General features: G+C 43.6%; 1 protein-coding gene across 6 annotated transcripts in view; it reads left to right on the top strand.

Moving 5' to 3' along the window:
- The window catches only part of rapgef6 (Rap guanine nucleotide exchange factor (GEF) 6), an 84,491-nt gene that overhangs the window by 32,886 nt on the left and 35,517 nt on the right, over window positions 1-16,088 (top strand). For all 6 annotated transcript variants that reach the window (XM_076751346.1, XM_076751347.1, XM_076751343.1 and 3 more), the window contains 6 exons: window positions 3,162-3,293; window positions 7,894-8,074; window positions 9,825-9,961; window positions 11,963-12,121; window positions 13,251-13,403; window positions 14,897-15,061. In XM_076751346.1, coding sequence (XP_076607461.1) covers window positions 3,162-3,293; window positions 7,894-8,074; window positions 9,825-9,961; window positions 11,963-12,121; window positions 13,251-13,403; window positions 14,897-15,061 — 927 coding nt within the window. The remainder of the gene's footprint in view (window positions 1-3,161; window positions 3,294-7,893; window positions 8,075-9,824; window positions 9,962-11,962; window positions 12,122-13,250; window positions 13,404-14,896; window positions 15,062-16,088) is intronic.

Raw genomic sequence — 16,088 nt, 5'->3', positions numbered from 1 at the left:
GTGCATTTATTGGTATTTGACAACGTGTTGGCCGATACGGAGCGAAATTTTGAATATAATTCAGAAGAAAAAGTGCCTGGTGGTGCAGAGTCTGACAGGAATATTAACAGACTGTTAACGGACCAGTAACTTCCTACAGTCTCCACCAGTTGCCGATACATAACACCCAGTAAAACAGCACTTTGTAACACTTTGGATTTTGTGTGGATTAAACAGAGCAGATATAACGTGTTAATTAGTGGGCTTTGGAGGTGCTGATAGGTGGATTTTGACAGTGCCAGGCCAGCCATTTTGCCCTGTTTCCAATAATAATGCTAAGCTCATGTAGCCGTCTGATTATCGTAGCTTCAACAACCAATTTTAAGATGTTTTGGGCAAAAGAGGTTAAAAAACCCTCATACATCCACTGTAATAACCTGCCCAACAGTCTCTCCACGTATTTCAGTGTTCAGTCATGCCCTCTGCATGCATGAATAAATGAATATCCAGCAAAATTATTTACATTCAACATGAGAGATAACAGGAGTTCAACAAATCCCAACTAATTCCAGCGTCAGTCAGGCTGCAACAGTGGGTTAGTTTGACGGCATCAGACACAGATCCTCATGTAAACATTAACACTCAGCCTCCTGTTACCAAACGCCTTCACTTTGAAACTGAAATTTCCAACTCAGCCAATGGAAAGTGTTGCTTTTTCGTCCGACTGCTGTGAGCTTGACAAGATGAAACTCTCGCTGTTCAATCATATTAATCACATGGGCTCAGCAGTTTGACACCTTAACCTCTGTCTCCGTGTATGTGGATTCAGGTGAATGCATTAAATGGATGCAGGGTGGGAGCTTCATCATCGCCGCCTTATAACTGCTCCATCACACAGAAATCAATAAGTATTTACCTGTAATGAAATTAGCTATCACTCTCTGTCCCCCGCTGTCTCTTCTTATTCACACACAAACACAACATGCTACCAGTGGAGAGCTTCAGTCCACAGTAAGCATCAGGGAAGAGAGTAGAAAACTCAACTTATGTATATGTGTGATTTAGTCAATAACACCAACAGTTTAGGATTAGGTGTTTGCCTGCAGTTCAATAAGTGAAACACAATGCATTACACTGCTGAACCTAATGGGGGAATTGATTTCACTTAACATCAGAGGCCTTTGAGTAAGCACATGTGTGTGAATGTTGCAGAGGCACACTTTGAAATTGCAATCATACGGTTTAGAAAATATTAAGTGGTATGCTACATTAACAAAGGGGTGTGTGATGTAGAAAGAAGGCAGCAGATGCATTAATGTTTGATGTTTATAGAGGCTAGTTTTACAGACCAAAAATTCAAACTATTAAAAAGAAAACAAAGATGACATCGAATAGAAAACCCTGTGTATTCAGTCACACAGTCACTTCCTAATTATCTGATACTGTTTAGTAGCTTGGTCCATTCCATTCACGTACCTCTGTGTTTTAAAAGGTTATTCTTGGGTCTGCACATGTCTAATTGTTGTTTATCTACAGGGATAAACAGTGATTTAGGACGCAGCCCAGGAGTCCTTAACGCCCAGTGTACGTGAATTCATTAACTGAGTGTTCTCCTTTAATAGGCCACACATTAAGAACAAGCCGTTGAACTTCCTGAACTCCACCCCTCAATACTGTGTTTCCCTGTGGGTTTGGGGGAGGGAGGTGGGGAGGGTTAAGTGCTGATGGGGTCGTACAGTACAACAGGCCTATTAGGATAGAGTACTGAGGGGGCAGCACCCCCAGACTCAACGTCTTTAATATTACATGTTGGCACCGTGGTTCCTCGCAGCCTCAGCCAGTTTCCGAGCTTCAGCTTGGCTTGGCGTGGCTTTGGATGTGCTGCTGTTGGTGCGAGCGAGAGGGTTTATGTGTGTGTTTGGGCGGCCAGCGCTGTCTGCTGTGGCGATGGAGGAGGTGTGCTGTAGGTTTGCCCGTTGTCGCAGGAGGACTTCCTCTCTTACTCTGGCACTGCCCCGATCCAAACTGGTAAGACTGGAGAATCTGAGGTTTGGCTTTCTTTTAGGGACTGTGTGTGTCCACTTGTCCAGCACATAGAGATGAAACCTAGCTGCTTCACGTCATAGGACATCCCATATTTAACTTCCTCAGTCAGGCTCTGAATAGTTAGCAGTAGCAGCCTCTGTAGAACAACCTGTTTTCGTTATCCTTTCATCTTCATCTAAGATAAAACATGTAAGCATCATAGTGCTAAACCCTGTTAATGAAGAGAAGACGGTTTCACACCAGGATATGCTGATTTGTGGGATGAAATGTGTTTCTTTCCTGTAAACTGGAGCAATGCTTCAGATTGAATTTAATGTAATTTGAAGACTTTGAGCTGGGGTGCACAGATATATTCACCTCGCAGTAGTCTCTCTCTCCATGGTGCTGAAACGTTCAAACCCACTCTCTCTCCTTCTGTTTATGTCTTTCTTCAACACCCAGCAAAACCAGTTTCACACAACTGATCCTGTTTTTGATGGAATCATCGGCCTTAATCATGCACCTCTAAACGAGCCTCATTGTTTAAGCTCGACTTTGATGTGTTCTTGATTTGATGTCCTTCATGTCTTTGCTTATTTTAATTGTAAAAATGGCGATGGAGGTGTAATTGCGTGTTCATTATTTTTTGTCTTTGATTGGGTTAGCGTAAGAATCTTTCTGTGTTTGGATGTGGCTCTGACTGAGTTTGAGTGTCCTTGTGTTCATGTGCACGTTTGTGTATTTTAGCGTGTCCACATAGTACCAAACATGTGTGCATAAAAGAAAGCAAGCCATGCCGTCTTAATGAGACAGCCACGGACGGAGTTTACAGTTTTATACTTTTTCTAAGGTCGCTCTAAAATTATAAAAGCAGCCTCTCACCTCCAGCCTCCTGTCAGGAATCATATCGCCCTCCAGCTTTGGATCATAATTTACAGCCGTCTGAAGTGTCTTCAGCTCCGTCCTCTTCATGACAAACAGTGCCAAACCACTTTGGCTCTCAAGCTGATGAAACAGCCATGTGTGTGTGTGTGTGTGTGTGTGTGTCTATGTGTGTGTGTGTGTGTTTGTAACTTGCTGATCTCATATCGTCTCTGCCTTCTCTGTTTTCTTTTTTCTCCTTCTGTCTCTCTGCCACTTCCTGTCTGTCTGAACAGCTTCCTGCTGACCTCAATAAGATGCACCTAACAGACCACGCCCACCAGCAGGTGATGCACATGCCTCCCAGCCAATCGGGATGCAGCATTGCCAGCGACTCGGGAAGTAGCAGCTTATCAGACATTTACCAGGTGGGTACCTCATTGCTTCTTTAAGTCATTTTATCTTCATCTTATCTGCATCAACAACTGTGAGTTTATTTTATCTAGATGTGTTTCATCTTATTTTATTTTCTCTTATTTTATTATCTTTTCTTTTTCACACGGGGGTTGCAACGAAAATTTCATTGACATGGCCATGCTCAATGACAATAAAAGCAATCTTGAATCTCTTGAATCTTGAACTGGCAGACCCTTTCCAACATGGAGTTTTACACCAATGATGCACAGCGTTAAAATCATGTCATCTCCTTAACCTCCAGCTCTATGAAACCTCGTCTTTTAAATATTCCATCAAAGTTTGGACATTTTCTCATTCATATTACTCTGCCACACTGTGACAACATCTGCTCTGTGGCACAAGTGTTTAACTGATGGAGGACTCTCCCCACCTTGATTTGCTCCAGTTCTGTCTGTTTACCTGTAGCATATCCATCAACCCTCGACCCTCCCTCCTCATAGTCATTGGTATCTGGCTAATTATTGCGCATCAGTCGTGCGTCCTGGTGTTCCGTCCCCTTCTGTACTTCCTGCTGCGGACGAAAGGTCACAAGCAGGAAATGAACCTAACCTTTCAAGCTCTGTATACACCTGTGCCACAGACATATAGAAGCTGTAAAATCGTCAGTGTGGATGGCTTCATAACGATCACTTTGCAGGTATTCCTTTGGTCTGCTCCCATAGGTAATATGCAGTGAAGCGTGGTAGGGGGATTCAGATAGTATAACACCCAGTGTACATGTTCGATTTAGGTTTCCCTAAATCGAACATTAAATTTACATTTTCCTGATTTTCTCATCAGGAAAAATCCCATTTCCGAGTTCTCTCAGGTTTTCCCATAAACATAAATTACATCTGAAATGAGACAAACGCATACCGTTATTTAATGGAAACACTGGAAACATAAAGACTTTTGAGATTGATTGTGTCCTTTAAATGTGAATTCATTCCTTTTATCTGACCCTTACTGAAGGTTGCTTTTAATGTCAGCAAAGCAGGACGCCTATTCAACGGTTTCCTTCATTGCAATCACCCCGTGTAATGCAGGAAGTGTGAAAGTGTAATTTAAAAGTCTTATTTCCAGAACAGGAGCTCTTTAAATTTTACTCTCTCCCATTGTATCAGCCTTACCTTTACTTGACATTTCGGAGCATTCAGTAGCTCAATGTGCTTTGGAATTAAATCCCGCTCTTGAGTGCTGGGTATTGAAATGGCTGTGAATCAATAATCCATAAAAGGATACATGACAAGACTGTCATCTCATCATTTTAATCCCCCAGATCTCCTAATCTCCCCTCTTTACACACAAAGTCGTAATAAATCCGCCAACCTTTCAGTATGGCTCTCTGTCTTGACTTGTCCTCACCAGGCGCTGCAGTTTTTTGTTCCTCTTCACAATCTGCATGCCATATTCTTTATACACGTGTGTGTGTGTGTGTGTGTGTGTGTGTGTGTGTGTGTGTGTGTGTGTGTGTGTGTGTGGATTGGGAGTGGTTCCATCTGACGCCAGCTTGTTAGCATTGTTAGCATTCATCAGTGGAACTGGTGAGGTCCATTAGCTGCAAACTAATGAGCTAGTTACAAGATAATGAGCTGGCATGATCAATGGGCAATGCTGGCCACAAAATTAATGAGCAGGTTTGGTTGAGGAACGTAAACTAATTTTTTAAAGGCCAGTTCGTAGGTTTTGTTTCGCTCACATTTTAGCAAGCCAGGGGTGAGAAAGCCAACCAGAAGTCAAGTGCAGGTGCTTCATTCCCAGCCACCACACCAAGCTTTTGAAGGCCACAGTCTGTATTCAAAATGTGTCTTATTAGGAGATTATGTTGCATGGATTCCCTCAAATAATGCAGTTAACAAAGAGAAAAGTAATAAGAAGGAGAAAGTAATGTGGAAAAAGCATAAAAAAGGCACAGCTGAGACAGTGGGGAATAATGAGTTTGCTGCAAATTACCATCAGGGCTGCACTAGTTACCTCAAAAGTAATAGTGCAAGAATTATAGAAACTGTTCGTCATTGTCAGCAGAATTTCACAAAATCACCTGTGCCCTCAATAGAAAACAGACTGAAATGACATAATTCTGATATCTGAACCTACCTGCCACAACCTGTCCTCCCCGCTCAGCCTGTCTGCGAGGCGTTTGCAGATTGATGCAAGTCAGGTCAACCCGGGTCGGACGTTTAACACCTGAGACCTGATCTCTTCCTCCTGAGATTAGATATTAATCACACGGAGCTGATCCCATCATCTCGCCGCTGACCCGGACCTGTGTTTGTTTACAGCTGTCTTAAAGCGCTGACCCTCCAGTCAGCTGTGGTCCTCAGCCGTCAGTGCAACAGGGTGTTTTTGTTACGGGTGTCTCCCGCTCGTTCTCTTCTTTCCCCCACTCTCTCTCTCTCTCTTACAGTTCTTCACTTAACTTTTCAATCTTCGTCTGCCTCCTCCTCCTCCTCTCTCATATTCCTCCCTCCTGCCCTTTCCCTTCTTAACATCCTTCCACTGTCAATCACCCTCGATTCTTCTGTTATTCTATACTGTTCTTTTCTGTGCTTTTCCCTCTTGTCCTTCATCTCTTGGGTCTATCCTGAACTTCTGATGCATTCTTTGTCTCTTTTCTGTCTCTGTTGTTCTGACACAGCATTGTTAAAAAAAAAAAAAAAAATGTGGGGGTTTGTGAGCAGATCTGATGTCCCTCATCTCTAGGAAATGTCCTCCTCCATTCTGAGACCGGGGGACTTGGACTGAAAGGGCACGTCCTGCATGCTGAATGAATTGGGCCTCTCAAAAGCATTGAAAGATATGTCAGTGGCAGAGGGTGAGAAGAAAAGCGAGGTGTTATTTTGTCAGGGCTGCGCCTCTGTTCTTTCCACCTACCTTAATGCCTCCATTTTCTAACAAAGTTTAAATCGAAGGCCCCTTTTCTGCAAGAATTTAATAAGCTCCATAATAGCCTCAATCCGACAAAGGTGTTCTCTGTTGGGAATAATAAAAAGCACCACTGCACTCTTGGCCTTTGTCTCGCACTGAATACTGCTGGCCTGAGGAATACATGAAACAAATGTCCTCCAAGAATCAATAAATCGGAGCTGAAGCAAAATTAGAAATACAGTTTGATCCTGCAGAAGAGCGTGCAGGACAAGCTGCTGTTGAGATGCTTGGTTTGAGTTTTTCGTGTGCTGGTTTCTGCCTCATTTATCATGTCAGTCAGGGTTTTATTTGGACTGAATTTTCATGCTTCTTTGTTCTTATGTTTTAGGCCAAATTAAATGTATCTGGACAGGGCAGAGCTGAGCAGCTGGTGTGTTTTTAAAAGTCCTCTAAATAGCTTGACCAACCTAATTTATGAAAACAAAAGTGGACCTGTGCCTGAACTCGGGATGGACTGTTAGCTTAATCCCCCTGCCTCAGAGGAACCAATAAAACCCTTTGGCCGGGTACCAAATCGGCACAGAACTCAGGAGCTCCATCACATTGTTGGTCAGGGGGTTCATCTGGTAGTTTTCAGGGCAGCAAATGAACTTTTTCCCACCAGCCACAACAACTGATCACAATCAGATCTACTCCTGCTTTCTACTCTTATATATTAGTGCCTACAAGGTAACGTCACTGGGACTTTTATACTTTTTTCATATTTATTTAGCTCTTTATTCCAAGATCTCAGAGAGCTGCATGGACATTGTTACACAGAAAAAAACTAAATATATAAACTAAGTGGCCAGTAAGAATTGTTGCCCAGTAATAAGCAAATATCATACAATAAGAAGAAAATGATGAGTAAATAAATAAACAAATGAACAAACAAGCACACTGTTAAATTATGCAGTTATTAAAAACGGACTGAAACAGGTAAAAGAACGGGTAAAAATCAGGCCTCAGTTTTTCTGGATGGTTCCCTTCGCCGACCTGTAAGGGCCCCGGTAACAGATGGCCTGCAGTGCTGCCACTACCACAGGAGAGCTCCTCTTTTCACCTCTCGGTTGACGGTTCAATTCCCACCTGACCCCAAGACCCCCGTGCCCCTTTAGAACCATACTCTGCCAGCCATCTGTCCGCCCCGCACAGGGGAAATATGGTGGAATATGAATTATTACCGCTGGATTTAAATATTTGGCAGTTCGCCTCCGTTTTCTGGTTTGGGACTCGGTGTCAGGGTGTTAGCTCAGGGTCACAGGTACAGCTGCTCATTCCAAGGTTATTCTTCGTGTGTTGTGTAGGTGTGACATCACTGAAAATAAATGAGAAATGTAATAGAGCTGTAAAGTTAGAGGGGGTATCGAATAGCATGGAGATTTTTACAGGTATTACTCATTTACTGAAAGACATATTGCCTCCAAAGTCTGCATACTGTTTGATTCCATAACTGACATACATCCCCATAATTTAATAGAATCTGTGTGCCAACGTCATGCAATGCTACTAAATACCCTTTAGCCTCATTTTATAATGTTTTGAATCAAATCTCCGTCATGTCACAGCTTTGTGCTGCCTGTCACTGAATACCACTATCAAAGGCTTCTCCACAGACTTCTCCACTCGTATCGTTACCGACCTTCTCCTCTGTCTTTGCACCAGGCCACGGAGAGCGAGCTGGGAGATGTGGACCTGTCCGGACTTCCAGAGGCTGCGGTGGACAGTGAGGAAGAGGAGGAGGAAGACGAGGACCTGGAGAGGGCTTCAGACACTCTTCTGGGCAGAGACCTGGTCCGAGAGTGTCTGGAAAAAGACCCAGCCGACCGCAACGACGACGACATTGGTAAGTGAACTCTCTGCTGCCCTGTTTTCCTATCTGATGTGTCTTTATGCTCACTTTAGATGTCATTGACGAAGTCTGTGGATTCTAAGTGATAGATTCATTTGATTTCTGGAGTAGAACGATGTCAGGTCGATGTCTCTGTCAGGTAGTTTGTTATATCTGCAGCCTCAGTAGCAGCAAATGATCTGATTTTCTGTTTATACCTTTCTCTTGTAATTTCATCTAAACTAGCACAGTAAGAACTTTCCTCCAGCTCGTCCAATGCAGTTTTCACTTCCTGCCCTCCATTAACGTCACGTGACTGCAAACAGCCCATAGCACACTTCATTTCAGTGAAATCGACTTCATTGTCAAGAAACGAGGCACTGACAGAGTCCGTGCCTGCATGTCACACTTAGCCAAGGAGGACTGTCGCTTGCTATTTTTAGACTTCATGTACACGAAACACAGCCCTTAGACACCATCTATCATTCAGTAAGCACAGGGGAGATACACAAGCCCCTCGCACAAAAGACCCCTCGCAGTGGTCTCTAAACACCAGTGCCCTTCCAGTGTATATTTTTAAGCAGGCAATCAGAGAGACGACCTCATTAGCGGGACCCAGTGGGGTCTTGGAGGAGAAGGTGACCACATCAGAGAACTGAGAGGCGCTGTAAAGGCCTGGCCTGCTGTGTGCCTGCTGGGAGGCTGGCCTTCTCATGGCCCTCACCACCGACTGGCTCCACTCAGCTCATTCACAGAGGAGGACGTATCTAACCAAAGTTCAACCCTGGCTCACAATAGTATCTTACATATATAAATGAATAAATAAATACATTTTTCTTTGTCACTAAAGTTCACTTGAGTTCAACACCAGTGGAAAGTAAGTGGAGGATGTCCAACGACTAATTTCCTGAACAGTTAAACTGAAGTTTAAACTGGTTTAAGATGAGACTCAGAAAACAATCAAAATTGAGCACAATCAATAAAGTAGAACACTGGAAAAAAAAAAAAAAAATTGTATATATTATAAGAGCCATTTTAGTCAGTGCACATGCCGATACACATGTGCTATAAGATTTCAGTGTTCCGGACAAACGGGAGAAATTCTGGTAGAATAATACCCGTGTTTATGGACCCTTTTTGTTTTACGCTTAATCATCCATTTGACTAATTTCCTACTTTAAAACACAAATAATTGCTTAAAGCATTGTGACTGTTTAACCCAGCTTTTTAAAAGACTAAAGGGAAGAGGGACAGAGACGAGGAGGACGACAGGAAATGAGTGAGGCGATAACAGCGGGGGGGATAAAAGGCTGCGTAGTGTGCGGGTTGGAGCTGGGTCACTCTGTTCTCAGCCACAGCACAGAAGTCGACAGATCAGTAGGGAAGGAACAGAGTGTGAAAACATCTCATCACGCATGAAACTCTTAAGCACTGATGGTACGCACTGTGCCAGGCTAACAACAGTGGGGTTGTTAGCTTGTTAGCTTCAAGTATCCTGTGATCTGTGTATATTATTATATGTGATGTTTGATTTCTGAGTGGGGTTTGCTTGCAGTAGGGACCATTTAAAAGTCCAGCGTTTGTTTTAGAAATGCTGCTGTTTGTCAGTGGAAAATCAATGTGTTTCACCTGCAGACCTGAGAAGCATCGCTTTGGATGGAAGTTACATCAATAAATGCTCTTTGCATGTTTCACAAGAGGTTACTGTTTTTCTTTCTGTTTAACTCCTTTCCTCTCTCCTCTTCTTCCTTTTTGTGCCAAACAGAGCAGCTACTGGAGTTCATGCACCAGCTGCCTGCCTTCGCCAACATGACCATGTCTGTGCGCAGAGACTTGTGCAGCGTCATGGTGTTTGAGGTGGTGGAGCAGGCCGGCACGGTCATACTGCACAACAAACAGGAGGTATGAATAAACTCACAAGTCTTAGTATTAAGAATATCCCTCATGCAGTAATTAGAGTTAGTGTTTTTTCACATTAGCGGCTTCTTTTGCTGCATGTCCCTCACAGATTTCTCACAAACGGGGTAATTAAAATGTTTTGTTTTTCTAATGTATCTGCTTCATTAACAAAATTACACTGAATTCCCTGAACGCTTAGATTAGTGTTTGTCTTTATTTATTCACAAACAAGATGTGTTTCTGGCCTGCTGATTCTTAATTGGGTTGTTAATATAATTACAGTTAAAGATCTTAAATTTGTCTTTCCGTAGCCAGCAAAATACCAACATAACCTTCCAAAAAACACACAAAAATGCACTTAAGCATGAAGGGAGTCATAGGAGGTCAACACGGGTGAACATGCAAAAGCATATAAAGGTGAAAGAAAGGAAAAGATGGAAGAAACAGCCAAACCCAAAACCACTGACACTGGGGTTTGAAAGAGTCCACACAGGTGCTGACACATTCCCCTGTGTGCAAACACACACGTCCTCACCGTCTTCCAGCCTGTCCAAAGCCAACTCACACACAGTGCAAAGTCACTGCAGAGTAAAAGCCCCGTCAATCACCTGAGCCGCTACACAGCTAATTAATTAAGTTACATGCCTGAGAAACACGAGCTCCGTCTTGGCTGTTTGGTTGCACACAGCAGCATTGGAAGCGACAGGGTGATAAATGGCAATGAACTGCCAGCCGCCAAGCTCGGGGAGGACGGGACTCCACATCAGCAGGACAACTATCCGCTCACACACACAAACAGACATACACACACACACACACAGATAGGCAGTGTGTGTATAGGTGCCCGTGCTTCCGTAGCATCTGTGTCGAGTGTGGCTGATGGACGGGTCTCCTCTGCTTTGTCTGTCTCTCTGTGGACTCTGTGTTGAAGGTCAAAGAGAAGCACTTGGCTCCTCTCACAAGTGAACACATCTCCGCTAAGTGAGCGAGAGAGGGAAAGGAAAATAAAAAGAATCTAAAGTGGTCTGACAGACGTAAAAACAGAGGTAAAGTGCTTCAGAAGACAGAAAGGAAGGGAAAATGGAAGTGGAGGGAGCCAGCAAGGGACTGTCAGTTACAGGAGGAGTGAAACCAGCTAAAGTTTCTTAACTCAACGTTTTATTTGAAGAATAAGAAGTTGACAAATAATAGTTTGCCTGCCTTCACAGGCTGGCATAAATAGTCATGATAGACATTCATCAAATATATGAGATGTATTAGATTTATGCAGACATTATGAGAATAGCCTTATGTTCAGTGTATATGTGGTTGGTTACCTCACCTCACCTTACTTATTACCATTTCATCATTGCTGAGAGATAAGGAGCACGAGAGGCTGACTGGAAGAAGGAGTAGCTGATGGGGAGAGAAAGTGAGAGAATTGGAGATTTGCTGGGTGAGAAACAGTGAGGGAATGAAAAGGCAATGAGGAGGAAATATCAGTTTTAGTTTCGGAGGCAGCTCGGGGCTCGTTCACCCTCCCTCCCTCCGCCTGCTCACACCGGGGATGAATGGCTTGTTATATTATGCCTGCTAGCATTTCCTTTTTCAAAAGCCACCGCTGGAGCCACAATGCCTCTTCAGCACCATGCTTATACCTCACACACCGCACATTATGCTCACAATATACTAAATGTCAGCTGGGAACATATCGCCATTTTAACAGTCATTCCTGCGCAGTGACATCCAGTGTGCTCTTTGAAATCCAAAGATTTAAGATAAAACTCTGCCAAGTGATGTTAATGATTGCTGATGCGCAGACAAACCATTATATATTTGACTTTGCTGCTTGTGTGCCAACCCCAGTTGTACTGCAAGAGTAGCTTAAACGCAGGATGGTAAGCACACATGGATGTACAGTGTACTACCTTAGCTGTGGAAAAGGGCATGAATGAAAAGCAATAAGATCCAGCATTAATATTAGCATTATAACAATAAATGACGTTGCATGTTTGATTCCCGCAGCTGGACCTCTGGTATGTTATCCTGAACGGGGCAGTGGAGATCAGCCATCCAGAGGGAAGAGCGGAGACTCTTTGCATGGGCAACAGTTTTGGCATCTCACCCTCACTGGACAAACAGTACATGAATGGAGAGGTTCGCACCAAGGGGGACGACTGTCAGGTAGGGGAGACTGATTAAGACAAAAAGGTTTTTTCTCGCTCGTGATTGGATGACGTGACAACCTGTTGATAGCATTTCAGCTTAAAAGCAAACATTGCTCGGTCTCATGCATGGCAGACTTCAGAGGGTTTGTCAGGGTGTAGCTAGAAATAAAGTTGAATTTATTTAGCGAGCAAGAACAGAAGAGTCGGGCAATGACACCTGGAAGCATGTTTCACAAGATGCCACCATGAATGTTCTGTCTGTTACAACATTGCTGAGTTGAACTGCTTCCCGTTTAACTTTGCGCGGCCTTTTCTTTATTTTGCAAAAATGTGTGTCAGAGTGCAAGAATTGCAAAGTTACGTATTTTCTTGATTTCTTCTTTTGACTTCAGCATGGAAGTTTGTGACCACAACTAAGCAATGGCACATCTGAATGTCAAGATTTTCATTTTTACCTTTCTTTTGTTTATTACAAAAGTTGACATTTGTAAAATTATCATAGCATGTCTTGTGTACCTTTAAAGAGTCTTGGTTGTCTGTGAAGTCACGGGTCTGTTGTACGTTATCATAGCCTTGCAGGTTTCTCACAGAGAGACAGTCTTAATATAGAGCAGGCATGTTATGTTAATGACTTTACAGAGGTAAAAGAAGTGTTGCATGTAATTGTGGTAACTTCTGTTCACACTGTCCGGTTCCTCCACTGCACGCCTCATTTCCTGTCTTCAGATGCAGAGGAACTTGCAGAGGTAGGGCTCAGCGAGGCAAATGCAGAAATTAACGATTTGGTGAGGGGAAACGCAGCGAGTGACAGTGCTGTAGGATAGTGACAAATCCTGTGAGGCACTTTCTGTTCAGTGTGAGAGAATGGGAAGCTAGTTTAGCTCCAGTGTCAAAATTGAAGTGAAGGATGCTTCTGCAAAAGGCTGAGAGGATTTTGGACCACCGTAGGTACTTACTTAATCGAGTTTAGAGTGAGAAGTAGCGCTGTTTGACCTTCCCTCCTTCGTCCATCCGTCCCTCCCATGCCTCTCTCTGCCCGCCATCATGCTTCTTCTGTGCTGTTGTTTGAGTTCCCGACTGTGGTGCAGAGCAACGTTTTGCTCTTCTACAAGTTCACCCGCTTTCCCCATGTCATCCTCGACCAGTTCGTCTGCATCGCCCAGGAGGACTACTGGCGCATCCTCAACCATGTGGAGAAGAACACGCACAAGGTGGAGGAGGAAGGGGAGATCGTGATGGTGAAGGAGCACCGCGAGCTTGACCGCAGCGGGACCAGGAAGGGACACATTGTCATCAAGGTTAGTGATTTTATGTGTTTCGAGTGCTGCGTTGTTAGATTTGAAGGAACAGAAGTTCGACCACGGTTTCGAGAAAGCGTTTGGCTGTTCTGAAGTGTCCACTGAGAGTCTTCTAGACCCGGAGGTTTCTGTGTCTGACCCCAACCTCTGACAAAGATCAGCAAAGTAATAAGCTATTAGTATCTCTATGAGGTAAATCCACTGTGGATGAAAAAAGCAGGGGTGATGGATTGCAAAAGTGAACTCAACCTCTGGTAACTGACTCAATATAGAAAAACATTTGACTTTGTGACATTTAAGGTTCAGTGTCCAAGGTTAAGCCAACAGGATTGTTTGATTTCACTCTAAGTTTGGGTTAGCATGACTAACTTCTAAAATGACAAAAAACAAGTTCACAATCACCCTTTGCTTTTTGTTTTCTTCATTATTATCTACTAGATACAGTGAAATGCCTCGAATTGATTTGAGCACCACCTCATTTCGAATCAATAGTGCCCTCATATACAGTATCTTGCAAAAACGCCAGGGCAGCCACTCGGTGTTCTTTGTTGGTTGCTTCGAGGCACCGTTAGCACTATTAGTGTTTGCTGGAGCATTTTCTTGTACGCTACATTGCAAAGCGCTCCAAGGCCTTTTGATCCTTCTCCCGAGCCTCCAGAGGCAGCCAGGTATTGATTGGATAATGGGCCTGAATGATTCTCTTGGCCACTGCTCCGAGGAAGGCTGTTGGCTCCAAAAGCACATCCAGTGGAGATGAGTCAATTCACAAGTGTTAGCATTTCCGCTTCTGTTTTTGGCTTTGTTCTTTTTGTGTCAGACAAAAGTGGATGCCTTTCTAGTTTCTGTTCCCTGTCAAAAGAATCGTTTCCCCCCGAAACATCTGCTCTAATAACACTAACAAACTCGCTGAAACCAGAGGAGTCGAGTTCATGTGTCTCGGACGTCGCGTGTCTGCTGCTCGTGGATACAAATGAAAAGATCTAAACAAAGAAATAAAACAGTTTGTCCCGAATAATCCATTTAGATTTGGTCTTGTGATAAAGATGTACCTCAGCAAGAAAAAGTCAAGTGAGCTCTTGTAGTAGAGTAGAGCTATTCTGTGTGTGTGTGTGTGTGTGTGTGTGTGTGTGTGTGTGTGTGTGTGTGTTTGAGAGAGAGAGAGAGATAGAGAGAGTGTTTGTCTGTGTTTCATTGATGGGTGACTGACAGCTCAGTTCAATAGCTGCATCTTTATAGTTCATGTCCTTGTCACTTTTATGATTAATGTCGACATAATTCATTCAATTTGGTGTGTGTGTGTGTGTGTGTGTGCGTGTGTGCATGCGTGCGTGCGTGTGTGTGTGCGTACTGCTGCATTTTGCATGCTTGTGTGGTGTTGTGTATGTCTGTATTGAATTGATTATAGTAAGAGCCCTGGTGTTATTGCAGCTGTCTTACATTTACTTTTTTTTGTGCATCCTTACGTGTGTGTGCGTATATGTTTTTCACCCCAGGGAACCCCGGAGCGTCTGATCATGCACCTGGTGGAGGAACCGTCTGTCGTGGACCCCACCTACATCGAGGACTTCCTGCTGACCTACAGGACCTTCCTGTCAAATCCTATGGAGGTCGGCAAGAAACTGCTGGAGTGGTTCCAGGTGGACAGCCTCCGGGACACGGTGAGTTCATGTGCATGTGGTCATCTGGTTTTGGTAGTTTGGGGTATGAGTGTGTCTGCATGTGTGAAGAGTAATAAAGCAAAATGTGTGGAAATGTGTGTGTGTGGACCTGCAAGATCTGTATGCACGTCTGTACTTCTGAGTTTGTGTGTGTTGTGTAAAGAAAAGGTCAAGTGGGTCAGTTGGCTGGCGTGGGAATGTAAGTAAATGGTGCAGGACATCAGTGTGGAGTTCACATACACATAAGTCAAAACTGTTAATACCTGTACGTTCTGTACTGTTTTACATGTGCAGAAATTAATGACGGCCCTTATGCTTCTATCAGCACTCCTAATGTTTCGTATTCATGCATGTTAATGGAAATTCACATGTTGTCCCGCTCACATGCCGATCAATACAAGTTCAGCCAGCTCAGCTGTCCTTGAGCCCAGCCGTGATTTGTTCATGCCTGAGACGCCCATTGTCCATAACCGCTTTAACCTAAGATTAGTCTTGTACTGTCAATAGTCTTTATGTGGTTGTCATTCAGGCTTATAATCTTCAGCTCCGTTAAACAGGATCTAATCCCATACAGAAGGAGCAGGGAGAAAGTAACGGAATGTGGAAAGAAAGGGGGAGAGATGGCCTGAGAAAGGAAAGCGAGAGAAGAAAGTGGGCATTGATTGATGCTCTGTGTTGATTTATCGGTTGCTGCTCTGACCTTTCGCAAAGGTTGGAACAATGTTACCGCCGGTGTAAATTTGAAGGAATAACTGTTTACGAATGCCCTTTTCTTAAGGGTTTTCTTCTAATTATTGCGGCACGAAATTAAGCAGTAAGCCAGCGGTGAAGCATTTTTTCTGCAGCCATGCTTAGGGTCATTATTTAGCCTCCCTGCTGTTTCAGATGTTTTGCTCGCTACTTAAGGCTGTTTGTTTGTTTGTTTTCACAAAATATAGACAGATCCATAATTGGACTGAAAAAAACAAAAAAAAAAACCCAGAAATCTGACCATTGGGCTACATTTTGTTGGAGTAAGTTAGTAATA

This window comes from Chaetodon auriga, chromosome 15, assembly GCF_051107435.1.
Source record: "Chaetodon auriga isolate fChaAug3 chromosome 15, fChaAug3.hap1, whole genome shotgun sequence".
Classification (NCBI taxonomy): Eukaryota; Metazoa; Chordata; class Actinopteri; order Chaetodontiformes; family Chaetodontidae; genus Chaetodon; species Chaetodon auriga.
The sequence above is the reverse complement of the archived record's forward strand: the minus strand, read 5'-3'. Positions and strand labels throughout refer to the sequence as shown.